The sequence below is a fragment of the Aquarana catesbeiana genome, linkage group LG03, assembly GCF_042186555.1.
Source record: "Aquarana catesbeiana isolate 2022-GZ linkage group LG03, ASM4218655v1, whole genome shotgun sequence".
NCBI lineage: Eukaryota > Metazoa > Chordata > Amphibia > Anura > Ranidae > Aquarana > Aquarana catesbeiana.
The window spans coordinates 243,540,243-243,553,719 of record NC_133326.1 but is presented as its reverse complement, the minus strand read 5'-3'; the positions used below and the strand labels follow the sequence as shown (position 1 = coordinate 243,553,719).

The following is a 13,477-nucleotide window of genomic DNA, read 5'->3' as shown; positions in this document are numbered from 1 at the left end:
TTTGCATTGGTGAATGTTTTGAACGCTACCATTCACTAGCTGAGTATTAGCGTAGGGTACAGCATTCCACAGACTAGGCACACTTTCACAGGGTCTCCCAAGATGCCATCGCATTTTGAGAGACCCGAACCTGGAACCGGTTACAGTTATAAAAGTTACAGTTACAAAAAAAGTGTAAAAAAAAAAAAAAAAAAAAAAAACACAAACAAAAATATAAAATAAAAAATAATAGTTGTCATTTTATTGTTCTCTCTCTCTTTATTCTCTCTCTATTGTTCTGCTCTTTTTTACTGTATTCTATTCTGCAATGTTTTATTGTTATTATGTTTTATCATGTTTGTTTTTCAGGTATGTAATTATTTATACTTTACCGTTTACTGTGCTTTATTGTTAACCATTTTTTTGTCTTCAGGTACAGCATTCACGACTTTGAGTGGTTATACCAGAATGATGCTTGCAGGTTTAGGTATCATCTTGGTATCATTCTTTTCAGCCAGCGGTCGGCTTTCATGTAGAAGCAATCCTAGCGGCTAATTAGCCTCTAGACTGCTTTTACAAGCAGTGGGAGAGAATGCCCCCCCCCCCACCGTCTTCCGTGTTTTTCTCTGGCTCTCCTGTCTCAACAGGGAACCTGAGAATGCAGCCGGTGATTCAGCCAGCTGACCATAGAGCTGATCAGAGACCAGAGTGGCTCCAAACATCTCTATGGCCTAAGAAACCGGAAGCTACGAGCATTTTATGACTTAGATTTCGCCGGATGTAAATAGCGCCATTGGGAAATTGGGAAAGCATTTTATCACACTGATCTTGGTGTGGTCAGATGCTTTGAGGGCAGAGGAGAAATCTAGGGTCTAATAGACCCCAATTTTTTCAAAAAAGAGTACCTGTCACTACCTATTGCTATCATAGGGGATATTTACATTCCCTGAGATAACAATAAAAATGATTAAAAAAAAAAAAAAATGAAAGGAACAGTTTTAAAATAAGATAAAAAAGCAAAAAAATAATAAAGAAAAAAAAAAAAAAAAAAAAAAAGCACCCCTGTCCCCCCTGCTCTCGCGCTAAGGCGAACGCAAGCGTCGGTCTGGCATCAAATGTAAACAGCAATTGCACCATGCATGTGAGGTATCACCGCGACGGTCAGATCGAGGGCAGTAATTTTAGCAGTAGACCTCCTCTGTAAATCTAAAGTGGTAACCTGTAAAGGCTTTTAAAGGCTTTTAAAAATGTATTTATTTTGTTGTCACTGCACGTTTGTGCGCAATTGTAAAGCATGTCATGTTTGGTATCCATGTACTCGGCCTAAGATCATCTTTTTTATTTCATCAAACATTTGGGCAATATAGTGTGTTTTAGTGCATTAAAATGTAAAAAAGTGTGTTTTTTCCCCAAAAAATGCGTTTGAAAAATCGCTGCGCAAATACTGTGTGAAAAAAAAAAATTAAACACCCACCATTTTAATCTGTAGGGCATTTGCTTTAAAAAAATATATAATGTGTGGGGGTTCAAAGTAATTTTCTTGCAAAAAAAAATAATTTTTTCATGTAATCAAAAAGTGTCAGAAAGGGCTTTGTCTTCAAGTGGTTAGAAGAGTGGATGATGTGTGACATAAGCTTCTAAATGTTGTGCATAAAATGCCAGGACAGTTCAAAACCCCCCCAAATGACCCCATTTTGGAAAGTAGACACCCCAAGCTATTTGCTGAGAGGCATGTCGAGTCCATGGAATATTTTATATTGTGACACAAGTTGCGGGAAAGAGACAAATTATTATTTTTTTTTTTTTTTTTTGCACAAAGTTGTCACTAAATGATATATTGCTCAAACATGCAATGGGAATATGTGAAATTACACCCCAAAATACATTCTGTTGCTTCTCCTGAGTACGGGGATACCACATGTGTGAGACTTTTTGGGAGCCTAGCCACGTATGGGACCCCGAAAACCAAGCACCGCCTTCAGGCTTTCTAAGGGCGTAAATTTTTGATTTCACTCTTCACTGCCTATCACAGTCTCGGAGGCCATGGAATGCCCAGGTGGCACAAACCCCCCCCCAAATGACCCCATTTTGGAAAGTAGACACCCCAAGCTATTTGCTGAGAGGTATAGTGAGTATTTTGCAGACCTCACTTTTTGTCACAAAGTTTTGAAAATTAAAAAAAGAAAAAAAAAATTTTTTTTTTTGTCTTTCTTCATTTTCAAAAACAAATGAGAGCTGCAAAATACTCACCATGCCTCTCAGCAAATAGCTTGGGGTGTCTACTTTCCAAAATGGGGTCATTTGGGGGGGGTTTGTGCCACCTGGGCATTCCATGGCCTCCGAAACTGTGATAGGCAGTGAAGAGTGAAATCAAAAATGTACACCCTTAGAAATCCTGAAGGCGGTGATTGGTTTTCGGGGTCCCGTACGCGGCTAGGCTCCTAAAAAGTCCCACACATGTGGTATCCCCGTACTCAAGAGAAGCAGCAGAATGTATTTTGGGGTGCAATTCCACATATGCCCATGACCTGTGTGAGCAATATATCATTTAGTGACAACTTTGTGCAAAAAAAAAAAAAAAATAAAAAATAAATTGTCACTTTCCCGCAACTTGTGTCAAAATATAAAATATTCCATGGACTCAACATGCCTCTCAGCAAATAGCTTGGGGTGTCTACTTTCCAAAATGGGGTCATTTGGGGGGGGTTTGTGCCATCTGGGCATTTTATGGCCTTCAAAACTGTGATAGGTAGTGAGGAGTAAAATCAAAAATGTACGCCCTTAGAAATCCTGAAGGCAGTGATTGGTTTTCGGGGCCCCGTATGCGGCTAGGCTCCCAAAAAGTCCCACACATGTGGTATCCCCATACTCAGGAGAAGCAGCTAAATGTATTTTGGGGTGCAATTCCACATATGCCCATGGCCTGTGTGAGCAATATATCATTTAGTGACAACTTTTTGTAATTTTTTTTTTTTTTTTTTTTCATTATTCAATCACTTGGGACAAAAAAAATGAATATTCAATGGGCTCAACATGCCTCTCAGCAATTTCCTTGGGGTGTCTACTTTCCAAAATGGGGTCATTTGTGGGGGTTTTGTACTGCCCTGTCATTTTAGCACCTCAAGAAATGGCATAGGCAGTCATAAATTAAAGACTGTAAATTCCAGAAAATGTACCCTAGTTTGTAGGCGCTATAACTTTTGCGCAAACCAATAAATATACGCTTATTGACATTTTTTTTACCAAAGACATGTGGCCAAATACATTTTGGCCTAAATGTATGACTAAAATTGAGTTTATTGGATTTTTTTTAGAACAAAAAGTAGAAAATATCATTTTTTTTCAAAATTTTCGGTCTTTTTCCGTGTATAGCGCAAAAAATAAAAACGGCAGAGGTGATCAAATACCATCAAAAGAAAGCTCTATTTGTGGGAAGAAAAGGACGCAAATTTCGTTTGGTTACAGCATTGCATGACCGCGCAATTAGCAGTTAAAGCGACGCAGTGCCAAATTGTAAAAAGTGCTCTGGTCAGGAAGGGGGTAAATCCTTCCGGGGCTGAAGTGGTTAAAATCACGTACATTTCCTTATTTCATTTTTTAAAAACCAAATGCAGTGTGTATGATTACAAACTTTCAAAAACTGTCACCATATTTGAGTCCATGGACATGTGTGCCCATCCAAAAGTATCAAAACAAATTTTAATATTTTTTTCCCACATCTGTCCTGCAAAAGTGGTAGTTGCAGGTTTGTGACAAACCATCACCAATGGGGGTGATTTTATTTACATGGCTTAAGCCTTTTTTTCTAAAATACATACATGGCAACACAGTGGCTAAGTGGTTAGCACTTTTGCCTAGTAGCACTAGGTTTATTGGTTCAAATCCCAACCATGGCACTACCTGTCTGGAGTCTGTGTGGCTTTCCTCTGGGTACGGGGTTTCCTCCCATACTCTAAAGACATGCTGGTAGGTTAATTGGCCCTATTATGTGAGTTGAGGGCAGGGACTGATGTGAATGTACAATATACTGTATATTGCAAAGCACTCCATAAATTGACAGTGCTATCTAAATACTTATAATAATGTTGTACAAACTGCATAACATTTATTAGTTAGAGATAGGCTTTCATTTGTGTTTTAATTAAAGTAAATTTAAAATGATATGCTCAGCTAAGACCAGGGCGAGGTTGCTGTGCGATTTTCACTTCAGAAGGAACAGCATTGTCATCCGATTACAGGATATTGATAAAAAACAGGGGATTTGGATAAATATGCTGAGTCAATAATTATCAATATTATTTTCCTTACTTTAAAAGTAGCTGTAGAGTTGCAGTCATGTAACAATTGCAGTCTCTTCCCCAGTCGCTCCAGCACTGGCTATTTTCAACAGCACTCTGAACATCCTACAGTGTGAGCACTGTTCTGCAACTTATACTGAAATAAACATGGGTGGCCCCAGGACCTGATGACCAGGAAGCATGTTTATGGCTGCCAGTGCTCACACTTCCTGGCCCTCTTCCTGTATCTAATCTTACCTTTCCTGCACTTCTATGATTTCCCCTCGTTGTCAGCTCTGTCTTTCGATTGTAGGGTAGTTTCTTTCCCCACACCTGGTCCTTTTGTCCTATTGTTACCCTTGCATGCATGCTCTTAATAACAGGACTACATTCTGATGTGTGGACACTGCCTGCTCCTACATGCACAGGCAGCCTGAGATGAAGACACACCTCCAAATTAATTGAAAGCGGTTCCCAAGCTCACTCAGCATCCTCACGTGGAGTATATTTAATCATTGAAGTGGTATGGGTGGTTTGACTAATCTTATAACTAATGGGTCTTGAAATCCTAAATACTGTAATCAGATAACTGAAGGTAGCTGTGCAATGAGTGGCCCTTGTCCAGAAGTTCTTTTAAGTGACATGGAGATATGATGTGGCTGTACACAAATAGAAATATGAGTCTTTCTGCACTATTTGGCAAAAAATGGTTAAACCTCTGTGCTATATTAATCAATAACTAAGTGTTTTAGGTATAGGCTATTGGGCTTTAGTAATGCTTTAATAAAAGCAACAAAAATCATTTTGGCCTACCTATCAGGGTCTTTTATAAATATCTGCATCTCAGACACATTTTGAATTCCCTGCTATGGAAATGGCAGATCAACTCCATCAGCAATCCTCACATTCTACAAAGATCAAACTACACTGAGGAAAAACATATCTTACATGTACTGCATTGGATATAGAGATAAATTTGGGCTTGGACTTTATAGGCACAATACTCAATTTTGTATAATTAAAAGCTGAATTTTATTAAATATATAAAGTTTTGTATTAAAAGCAAAAGAATAAAGAAAGCAAATACAGAAATCAGTTCATAGAGATACAGTTACAATTATACACTGCATACATAGCTCAGTATCATGTACACAAGTTATATAAGGATAGAATACCGGTCATTCCACCATAATTTACTTTGTTGTCAAAGAGGAGCTATGTAGTGATTGAAAATGGGTGTCTAGAACTCGCTCAACATGTTACATGCCATAGCACTTCTTCAGGAGCATGGAACAAATTTACATATTCATAGTAGTGGAGTATAAGGAGCCAAACAGAATTATAATGGGGAAGAGGACAATAAAAACTTTTTACGGTATATATCCTTAAAATAAGAAATATGCCGCTGGAAATATCCAATAGGGCATATTGCCGAAAAAACAGGAGTATCTTATTTACCCCAATGGGTTAATCTCTATGTACAAGGACAAAAATCACAGACATCTGTGTGTAGTTTCAGATGGTAATTCAGCATACGGACTAGTTATCTGTGATGAAAGACCTGATGCTGATCCATAGTAACAATAGTAGCCGGGAAAAACATCTAAACAGCCGCTCGGGTGGAGAGCGGCTGAGAGATAGAGCTGCACTAGATGTGCACAGTGAGGCTGCATCTAATGGGCACAGTGAGGCTGTATTTGATGGGCACAGTGAGGCTGCAATCGATGGGTACAGTGAGGCTGCAATCGATGGGCACAGCGGGGCTGCATTTGATGGGCACAGTGAGGCTGAAATTGATGGACACATTGAGCCTGCATATGATGGACACAGTGAGGCTGCAATTGATGAGCACAGTGAGGCTGCATATGATGGGAACAGTGAGGCTGCAAATGATGGGCACAGTGCTATGGCGTGTAACATGTTGAGTGAGTTCTAGACACCCATTTTCAATGACCGGTATTCTATCCTTATATAACTTGTGTACATGATACTGAGCTATGTATGGAGTGTATAATTGTAACTGTATCTCTATGAACTGATTTCTGTATTTGCTTTCTTTATTCTTTTGTTTTTAATACAATACTTTATATATTTAATAAAATTCAGCTTTTAATTATACAAAATTGAGTATTGTGCCCATAAAGTCCAAGCCCAAATTTATCTCTATATCCAATAATGATTTTGGGACGTGGCACCGAGTATGTTATGTGTATCCACATTACCACTATGTGTTGATACTTGATCCAATTACATGTACTGCATTCTTATTCAGGACTCCTTGCTGGACAAACACAGTCTATGCTACATAGGGAAGTAAACTTATATCAGTCATTTTAGCCAGTCCAATAGGCACAGGCTATATGATGGCCTCTTAAAAAGTTGTGTCACTCACTGAGAAACTTCCCTTAAATTAACACACTATTAACTATACCCTTGCTCGCCTAGCCAAAATCTTCCCCGCTCCTTCACATACAGTACATGTTGGGGAGATTACGGGGGGACACTGGTACCCTTCTACATGTTTGGTCGGCCTAATTTAAAGTTTCAAAATTCTGGGACACTGTCGTCTCTATTTCTGATGTGATATAGACCCCCAATTAACCCATCTATGGCATGACTGTTGCTAAACAATAAGCAGCGGCCTGCAGAACAAAGGTCCTTTATTACTCATTGTAAAATCACTGCCAGAAGATTGGAAACAGAAGGACCCTCCTTCGTGTATAATTTAAACATGCAAACACAATCTGAATGAATGTTTGCCATCAAAATAGTAAGCAACAGGCCTTTAGGGCACAGTGGTCCACTTGGAAATACCACAGTGCATGCTTGTCTTATAAGGAATACGGTGAACCCTACCACTCCGAATAAAATAACTTGTACATGTACAGTTTTTGCTGATCCATACTTTTTTTAAAAAATTGGATATGCCCTCTCTTCTGTTTATTTGTATTTTAGAGGCGATTGTCTTATAGTATGGCAATGTACTTATACTTTATGCTGCATGCTTCTGTATTATCTTTACTAAAAATAAATAAATATATAAAGAAAAGAAACAAAACAAAAAAAGGCAATAAAAATCATAGATTAAATATTCACTATGATGGAGTGTGCCTATCCTGACTCACCACTTTTGTAATATCTGAGAAAAATACACTGTGCTACTTGATTTTTATGAATTCTGTTTCGGATGGATGATACATTCCTGGTCAAACGTACTTTTCCTTAACTGATATTCAGGAACTAAAAATAATGCTTATAAATACACTGCTTTTACATATGTATTGATACATTTAAAATGAACAACTACAGTAATAAATCTGTAGTTTTATCTTATTTGCGAAATTTAAGTATAATTAAAGGCAAAATTTATTTTAGTTTTGGATAGAGTGGGGAGGGATTAGAACACCTGCCAGGTTGTCATCACGGTCTGTACCCCCACGTTAGAGAGATTCACCCCCTCTTTTTGTCCAGTATACTGTTTCACCAAGATTGAAAGTGAAATCCCAAATTCTGTGTTGTCAACAGGAACAAGAATAGAGGGGACATCTTCCAAAAGTGACATTAGTTCTGGTGACCCTGTCACAACCAGAGATTCCCTCACTTTGGAGGGATTTCGTGTCACTTCCTGTTTTTGCTATTGGACAGGAATTGAAAGAAAAACCTCCCTAATAGGTCACATGATAGGGGTTATAACCCTCCCTTATGCTATCCAAAATGATAGATCAACCGTAAATGTAGAAGCAAAACAGCAATGGCAGCAAGATGTTCACAAGAATCAGTGCCATATTTGCTTTTTTAGCTAATAAAGAATGGACTAATGCAATATATGTTAACCGCTTAAAGACCGGCCGCCGTTTGACGGCGGCACAATGGCTCTCCTGCGCGAATTGCCGTAGGTGTATGGCGGCTCGCGTAGGCTCAGTTGCGGGAGCGTGCCCCCGGGTCGGGAGGACGCTTATTGCAATTTCTTTTACAAAAAATATGTAGGCCTAAACTGACGAAGAGATTTGTTTTTAAAAAAAATAAATGTGGGATATTTATTATAGTAAAAAGTAAAAAATATTGTGTTTTTTTTTCAAAATTGTCGCTCTTTTTTTGTTTATAGCACAAAAAATAAATACCGTAGGGGTGATCAAATACCACCAAAAGAAAGCTCTATTTGTGGGAAAAAAAAGGACTTCAATTTTGTTTGAGTACAGTGCCGCACAATTGTCAGTTAAAGCAAAGCAGTGCCGAATCACAAAAAAAGCTCTGATCATTAAGGGGGTAAAACCTTCCGGGGCTGAAGTGGTTAAGGAAATGCAGATTGAAATTACTGACACATACAGTTAATAAATTGGAATACATTTATTATCATACAAAATTTTTATTTTTACACAAGAGAGTCTGTGGATTGAAACAGAACATGCACATTTTGTGTTAGCATGTGTTACTTGTCTGGAGGTCATTGATCAAGGACTAAGGCACAATTCTCATGCTCTCTTGTGTCAATTATAAAGCACAACGGGGTCACAATATGAAGACAAATACTTCCTTCATGAATGTAGACAAATTACTATGTCTAAGTTGAAGCATTTTTTTTTTTTTCGCAATATAAATTGACACAACACAGAATTATGTCACAGTGATTTTTCCCTTGATAAACGACCATCACAGCCACTGGTAAGCTTTTCTATCCCAAGATTCTGTGCCATTGTGCTTTAATGTTTGAACCGTATAAATTCTTTTTAATTCTTCAGGTCCGATCAACACACAATAACATGTTGTGCTGTAGAGGTGGATGGGTTACAGAACGTACAGTAAGTGATGGAAAAACTAGGAGTGTGGGTACACAGCTGCCAAACTTGTGCTTTATTCCTATCATTACTAAAAGAAGGAATGGCAAAATATAACATACGGGCACAAGTTCAAGAAGTCTGCAGTAAGTACAATAGTTCACAATGTTGTTTTCACAGCAAAATAAATGCATTTCAGTAGATGTCCTAAAAATATCACGCACTCCATAAGCTATATCTTTTTTTCTTATCTTACCCAGTGCAACATACCTCTGCTTTATATCTTTGTAACATCTACAAGCATAAAGCATCTAATCTTTCAGTATATTTACAAATTGAACAAAATATCTACATACAAAAGCTTACTTAAAATTAAACTTGATGCAAGTTATGAAAAAGCAATTTATTGGCAAATGAAACTGAGCATTGCTTCAACCATAGGCTGTTATATAATTTTTTATGAAGCTAAACCACAGTATTGGAAAAGTTGACGTACTCAAAGTAACGGTTTCATAGCGGATGCCCAATATCCGCCTCTACTAATCTTTGTTAGCAGCTTTCTCTATTGCATTCCATTTTTTATCATTTATTTAGTTCTGCAGGCATCTTAATCATGTTTTTCTGCAAGCTGAAGATTTTCTGAAACACCTTCTAAGGAACTGGTGGATGTGTCCTCCAGTTTTATGTGTAAAGAATGTAGGGATTTCGGTGTATGCTGTGCTTTCAGTTCTAAGTGTGATTAGTGTTTGTGCTATGCACTCTTTGCCATTCATAGAAATACCAGTAAACAGTGGATCTGCAGCAGCAATTTACAATACAGAAGATTACTCTCCATTTCAGTATAACATTTATCATATTTTTTTTTTAATAATTTACACAATTTACATTTTTGGCAATCAAAATACTGTAGTTCACTAGTCAAACTTTGCTCTTTTATCCAGCCAAGCAGTGCATCATGAAATGCATCTCAAATAAAGGCACTGAACAGTATGCTTGCAGGTTCGTAATGCTGATCATGGCATTCCAATGTCCGGACCCTCAGTGACTGAAAAATACAAATCCCAGAATGCATTGCAAAGCATATCACTTGTTCATTCTAAATAACCTGATTGATACATGGTGTACAAAATACAATGTGTAATACTTTATATGTTAAAGGCGATAAAATAATGGGCGCAGAGAGATTATATTTGGGTTGGAGTAAGCATCAGCAAATGCAAGTGTCATACTTAAATTATTTAGCCATCATATATATATATGTTCTAGTCTTTTATAAAGACATGGTATATATTATACAATAAATTCACCAATTTCACCAGCAATGTCTATATAGACATTGAAGTTTTACACACTGTAACACAACTATAATACTGACAAAGGAAACGGACTCTATACCCAGGTGTCAGAGCAAGGACTGCATAACAAAGGACCATACCATGGCATACATACACTAGTTTGTATTTGAAATGTGTACCATTTCATGCATTTACAGTTTTCATAAAGGAAAGAGGATTTTAGGCTTCTTTCATCTTGCTACATTGTAGATTCTGTGTCAGTTCCTGCACACTGTAGAAAACAATTACGCTTTGAACAAGAAGATGACATTGTACTGTCACACTGACATCCAGTATCACTTACAACAGTTTGTGTTTTGATTGTATTGTATTGTTCAATGTATGAATATGCCTCTACATAGTGTTTCCATATAACCACTGAATGATAACTGAGTGCACTGAATGAAACATGGCAGTCTGCAAAAGAGAATGTGACCAAGTGGAAATGTCTACACAAAGGAGTTCATAGCGTTCACAGGAGATGGAGCTTCTGAACTTTCATTGCCTTCTACAGGCTCTTTTTCTTTTTTACCACTGTATTGTCCTATAAAGGAACCGTCTTCATTGAACTGACCATTTACTCCTTCCCCGTAGTCAACTAAACTGTCATCGCTGTCTTCTTTTTTCACCGTTCTATCTGACGGAGTTCGGCTTCCTTTTTTGAGAGGTTTGTGGTCTTCAGCATCACTGACAGAAATAAAGCATAACTTGAGAAAGCATGAACATATAATAAATATAACATGACGCTTATTAGTATTACACAAATGGCACAAACTTGCAGTAGCTTGTTGCGCATAATCCTTTTTTTAAACTATAGCAACATTTTAAAAACACATGATTTGCTATTGACTACAGCATATTTGTGATTCTTGTCAGTGCAGTATAATGAACGTCTATAAACTTTCTTATATAAACATTATCATAGTAGGAGAGATAGAGGAAAGACAACTATTTCTTAATGTACTTTAATACTCAGATGTACAGACTATGCATTTCACTGACACTGTAAACAACATGTAAGATTTTCAGATTATAGTAAACATTTGCAAATGCTATATCAAACATTTATCACTCTAAACAAGGAAAGTCATAGGATAAATGTCAAGCTTTGTATAAATTTTGCAAACCGCTCCTACCTTTCAATTAACCTAAATATCCCATAGCAAAAAGAAAGAAAATAAATACAAATCACCTAAGAAATATAAATCATTATTTGCACATGAAATTAGAAAGCTTGATTGCAAACTATTTTATATTATGATATAGGCAAAAGTAAAGCACTATAGTCTGTAAAACTCTAAATATTACCCAAACATCATAATAAACAATTTATGCTACAAAGTTATGGGGGTTTATTTACTAAAGACAAAATAGACAGTGAATTTTTATTCTTCAAGGGAATTTTCCCTAGTGCTTAGTGCATCTGCTGAAAATTCACTTAGCAAAAAATACCCAATCACGTGTAAGGAAAATAAAAATATATATTTTTGCTTGCACACGATTGGATATTGGAAGTCAGGAGAGCTTCACCTCATTCACTAAGCTAAAAGAAAACTCCTTTGCAAACTGAACAGGCTATTTGCCGTTAGAAAATCAACCCCATGGTGTCTGATTTACTACAGTGTGAAGTGAGCGAAAACTGGGCCCGACTTACTACGTGATACTAAAATATAATACTAATTACATTCAAGTAGAATTGTATACTCTACAGGTATATTTATGCCAGTGAAAAAGGTTTTCCCCTCACCTGATTTGCCCATCCCCACTGTTCACATTAATAGGTTGAAGAGAACTCATGTAAACTGCATTTTGGGTATGCTGATCTACATTTTGTTATGTGATTCAATTGAAGAAAATCATTAAGAATGTACATAAGTACACACATTTCTCGTGAGACTTAAGCCTAACATGCCAAGTGAAGTGAGGGATGAAGTGAATCTATGCTTTTGTCAAACATCCAGTTATTGCATATTCCTCAGCACATAACTAGGCATTTGAACTGAACACGTTACCTTCATAAAAAGCCTCCTAACATCTTTGAGGCGGCCCTTGATAAAGTCAGCAAAATAAAAGGCATCTGACATTCTGATAAAAAAACGTACGTATTATTTTTAAGTTCAGTTCCTCTCATTTTCAGTTAGAGAGAGGCTCTACAGGTGGCTGGACATACATATATAGTCCAGCTGCTGATTTATAAAACTGATTGATGCAAAGTGCATCAATAAGTGTAAATCCTGTTTTTATTCTCTAATTAGCATTTGCAACAAAATCACTTCAACATTTTACCTCTGCCAACAGACAACTGCCTCTACTAGTCAGAGAGCAGATTGTTTTACTTATTCATTTAAAAAATGAAATGCAAATAAAAGTGGAAGTGTTGTCATTGAAAGACAAGCTGTCATTTTTCTAAGACACTTTGGAAAATAAAATAAAAACCTGTCTGATTGTTAAAGGCATCTTCAATAGCTTCTAGGATTTTTTTTTTTTATTTCAGAAATTAGGCCAAAAACGTAGAATTTACAGTTAGACTGTTACCTGTATTCACCAAATGTTCCATCATCTTCTTTCATAGGCTGGATTTCAGGATCTGCATGAGCATCCTCTTTTTCTTTAACTTTAACACAAAAGCACAATAAGATCAAATTAATGGGGAAACACTCTGATATTCTACAACAAAAGAGAATTCACTACATACAGATTTATTTTTTTAAAGGATAACGATCTTAAGGTCTATGTCACACTAGGACTCAACTCACCTTCTCCTATGGAGTCATTAACTTATTGCGCAACGCAGTGTGCTTTTAGCACTGCTTTCTTGCATTTCAGCTAACAAAGGAGTGACTTCCTTTAGAGAAAGTGGTGGTTAAATAAAGGTGCAGATCCTTTTATTAGCCTTGTCCCTATACGATCTACAAATGACAGTATTTACCTTTCTTGCAGGTATCAGCATGTTTGTGATACCACAGCCTGTAGCCTACCTGGACAGGTTTCTTTCTTGCACAGGAAGCTGGTTATGACCACACCCAAATGAAGAAAAGAAAAGATTGCACACCACATCAACTAAAAACTTATTTCCTTTATTCTGGCACAGGATACAAAATAAAGTTCTGTT

At 37.0% G+C, this 13,477-nt stretch overlaps 1 protein-coding gene across 18 annotated transcripts in view; it reads right to left on the bottom strand.

Moving 5' to 3' along the window:
• Window positions 1–8,588: 8,588 nt before the first annotated feature.
• NRCAM (neuronal cell adhesion molecule) overlaps window positions 8,589–13,477 on the bottom strand; it is a 320,212-nt gene continuing 315,323 nt past the window's right edge. For all 18 annotated transcript variants that reach the window (XM_073619920.1, XM_073619921.1, XM_073619922.1 and 15 more), the window contains 2 exons: window positions 12,901–12,979; window positions 8,589–11,052 (listed from right to left, as the gene is read on the bottom strand). In XM_073619920.1, coding sequence (XP_073476021.1) covers window positions 10,815–11,052; window positions 12,901–12,979 — 317 coding nt within the window. In that variant the 3' untranslated portion in view covers window positions 8,589–10,814. The remainder of the gene's footprint in view (window positions 11,053–12,900; window positions 12,980–13,477) is intronic.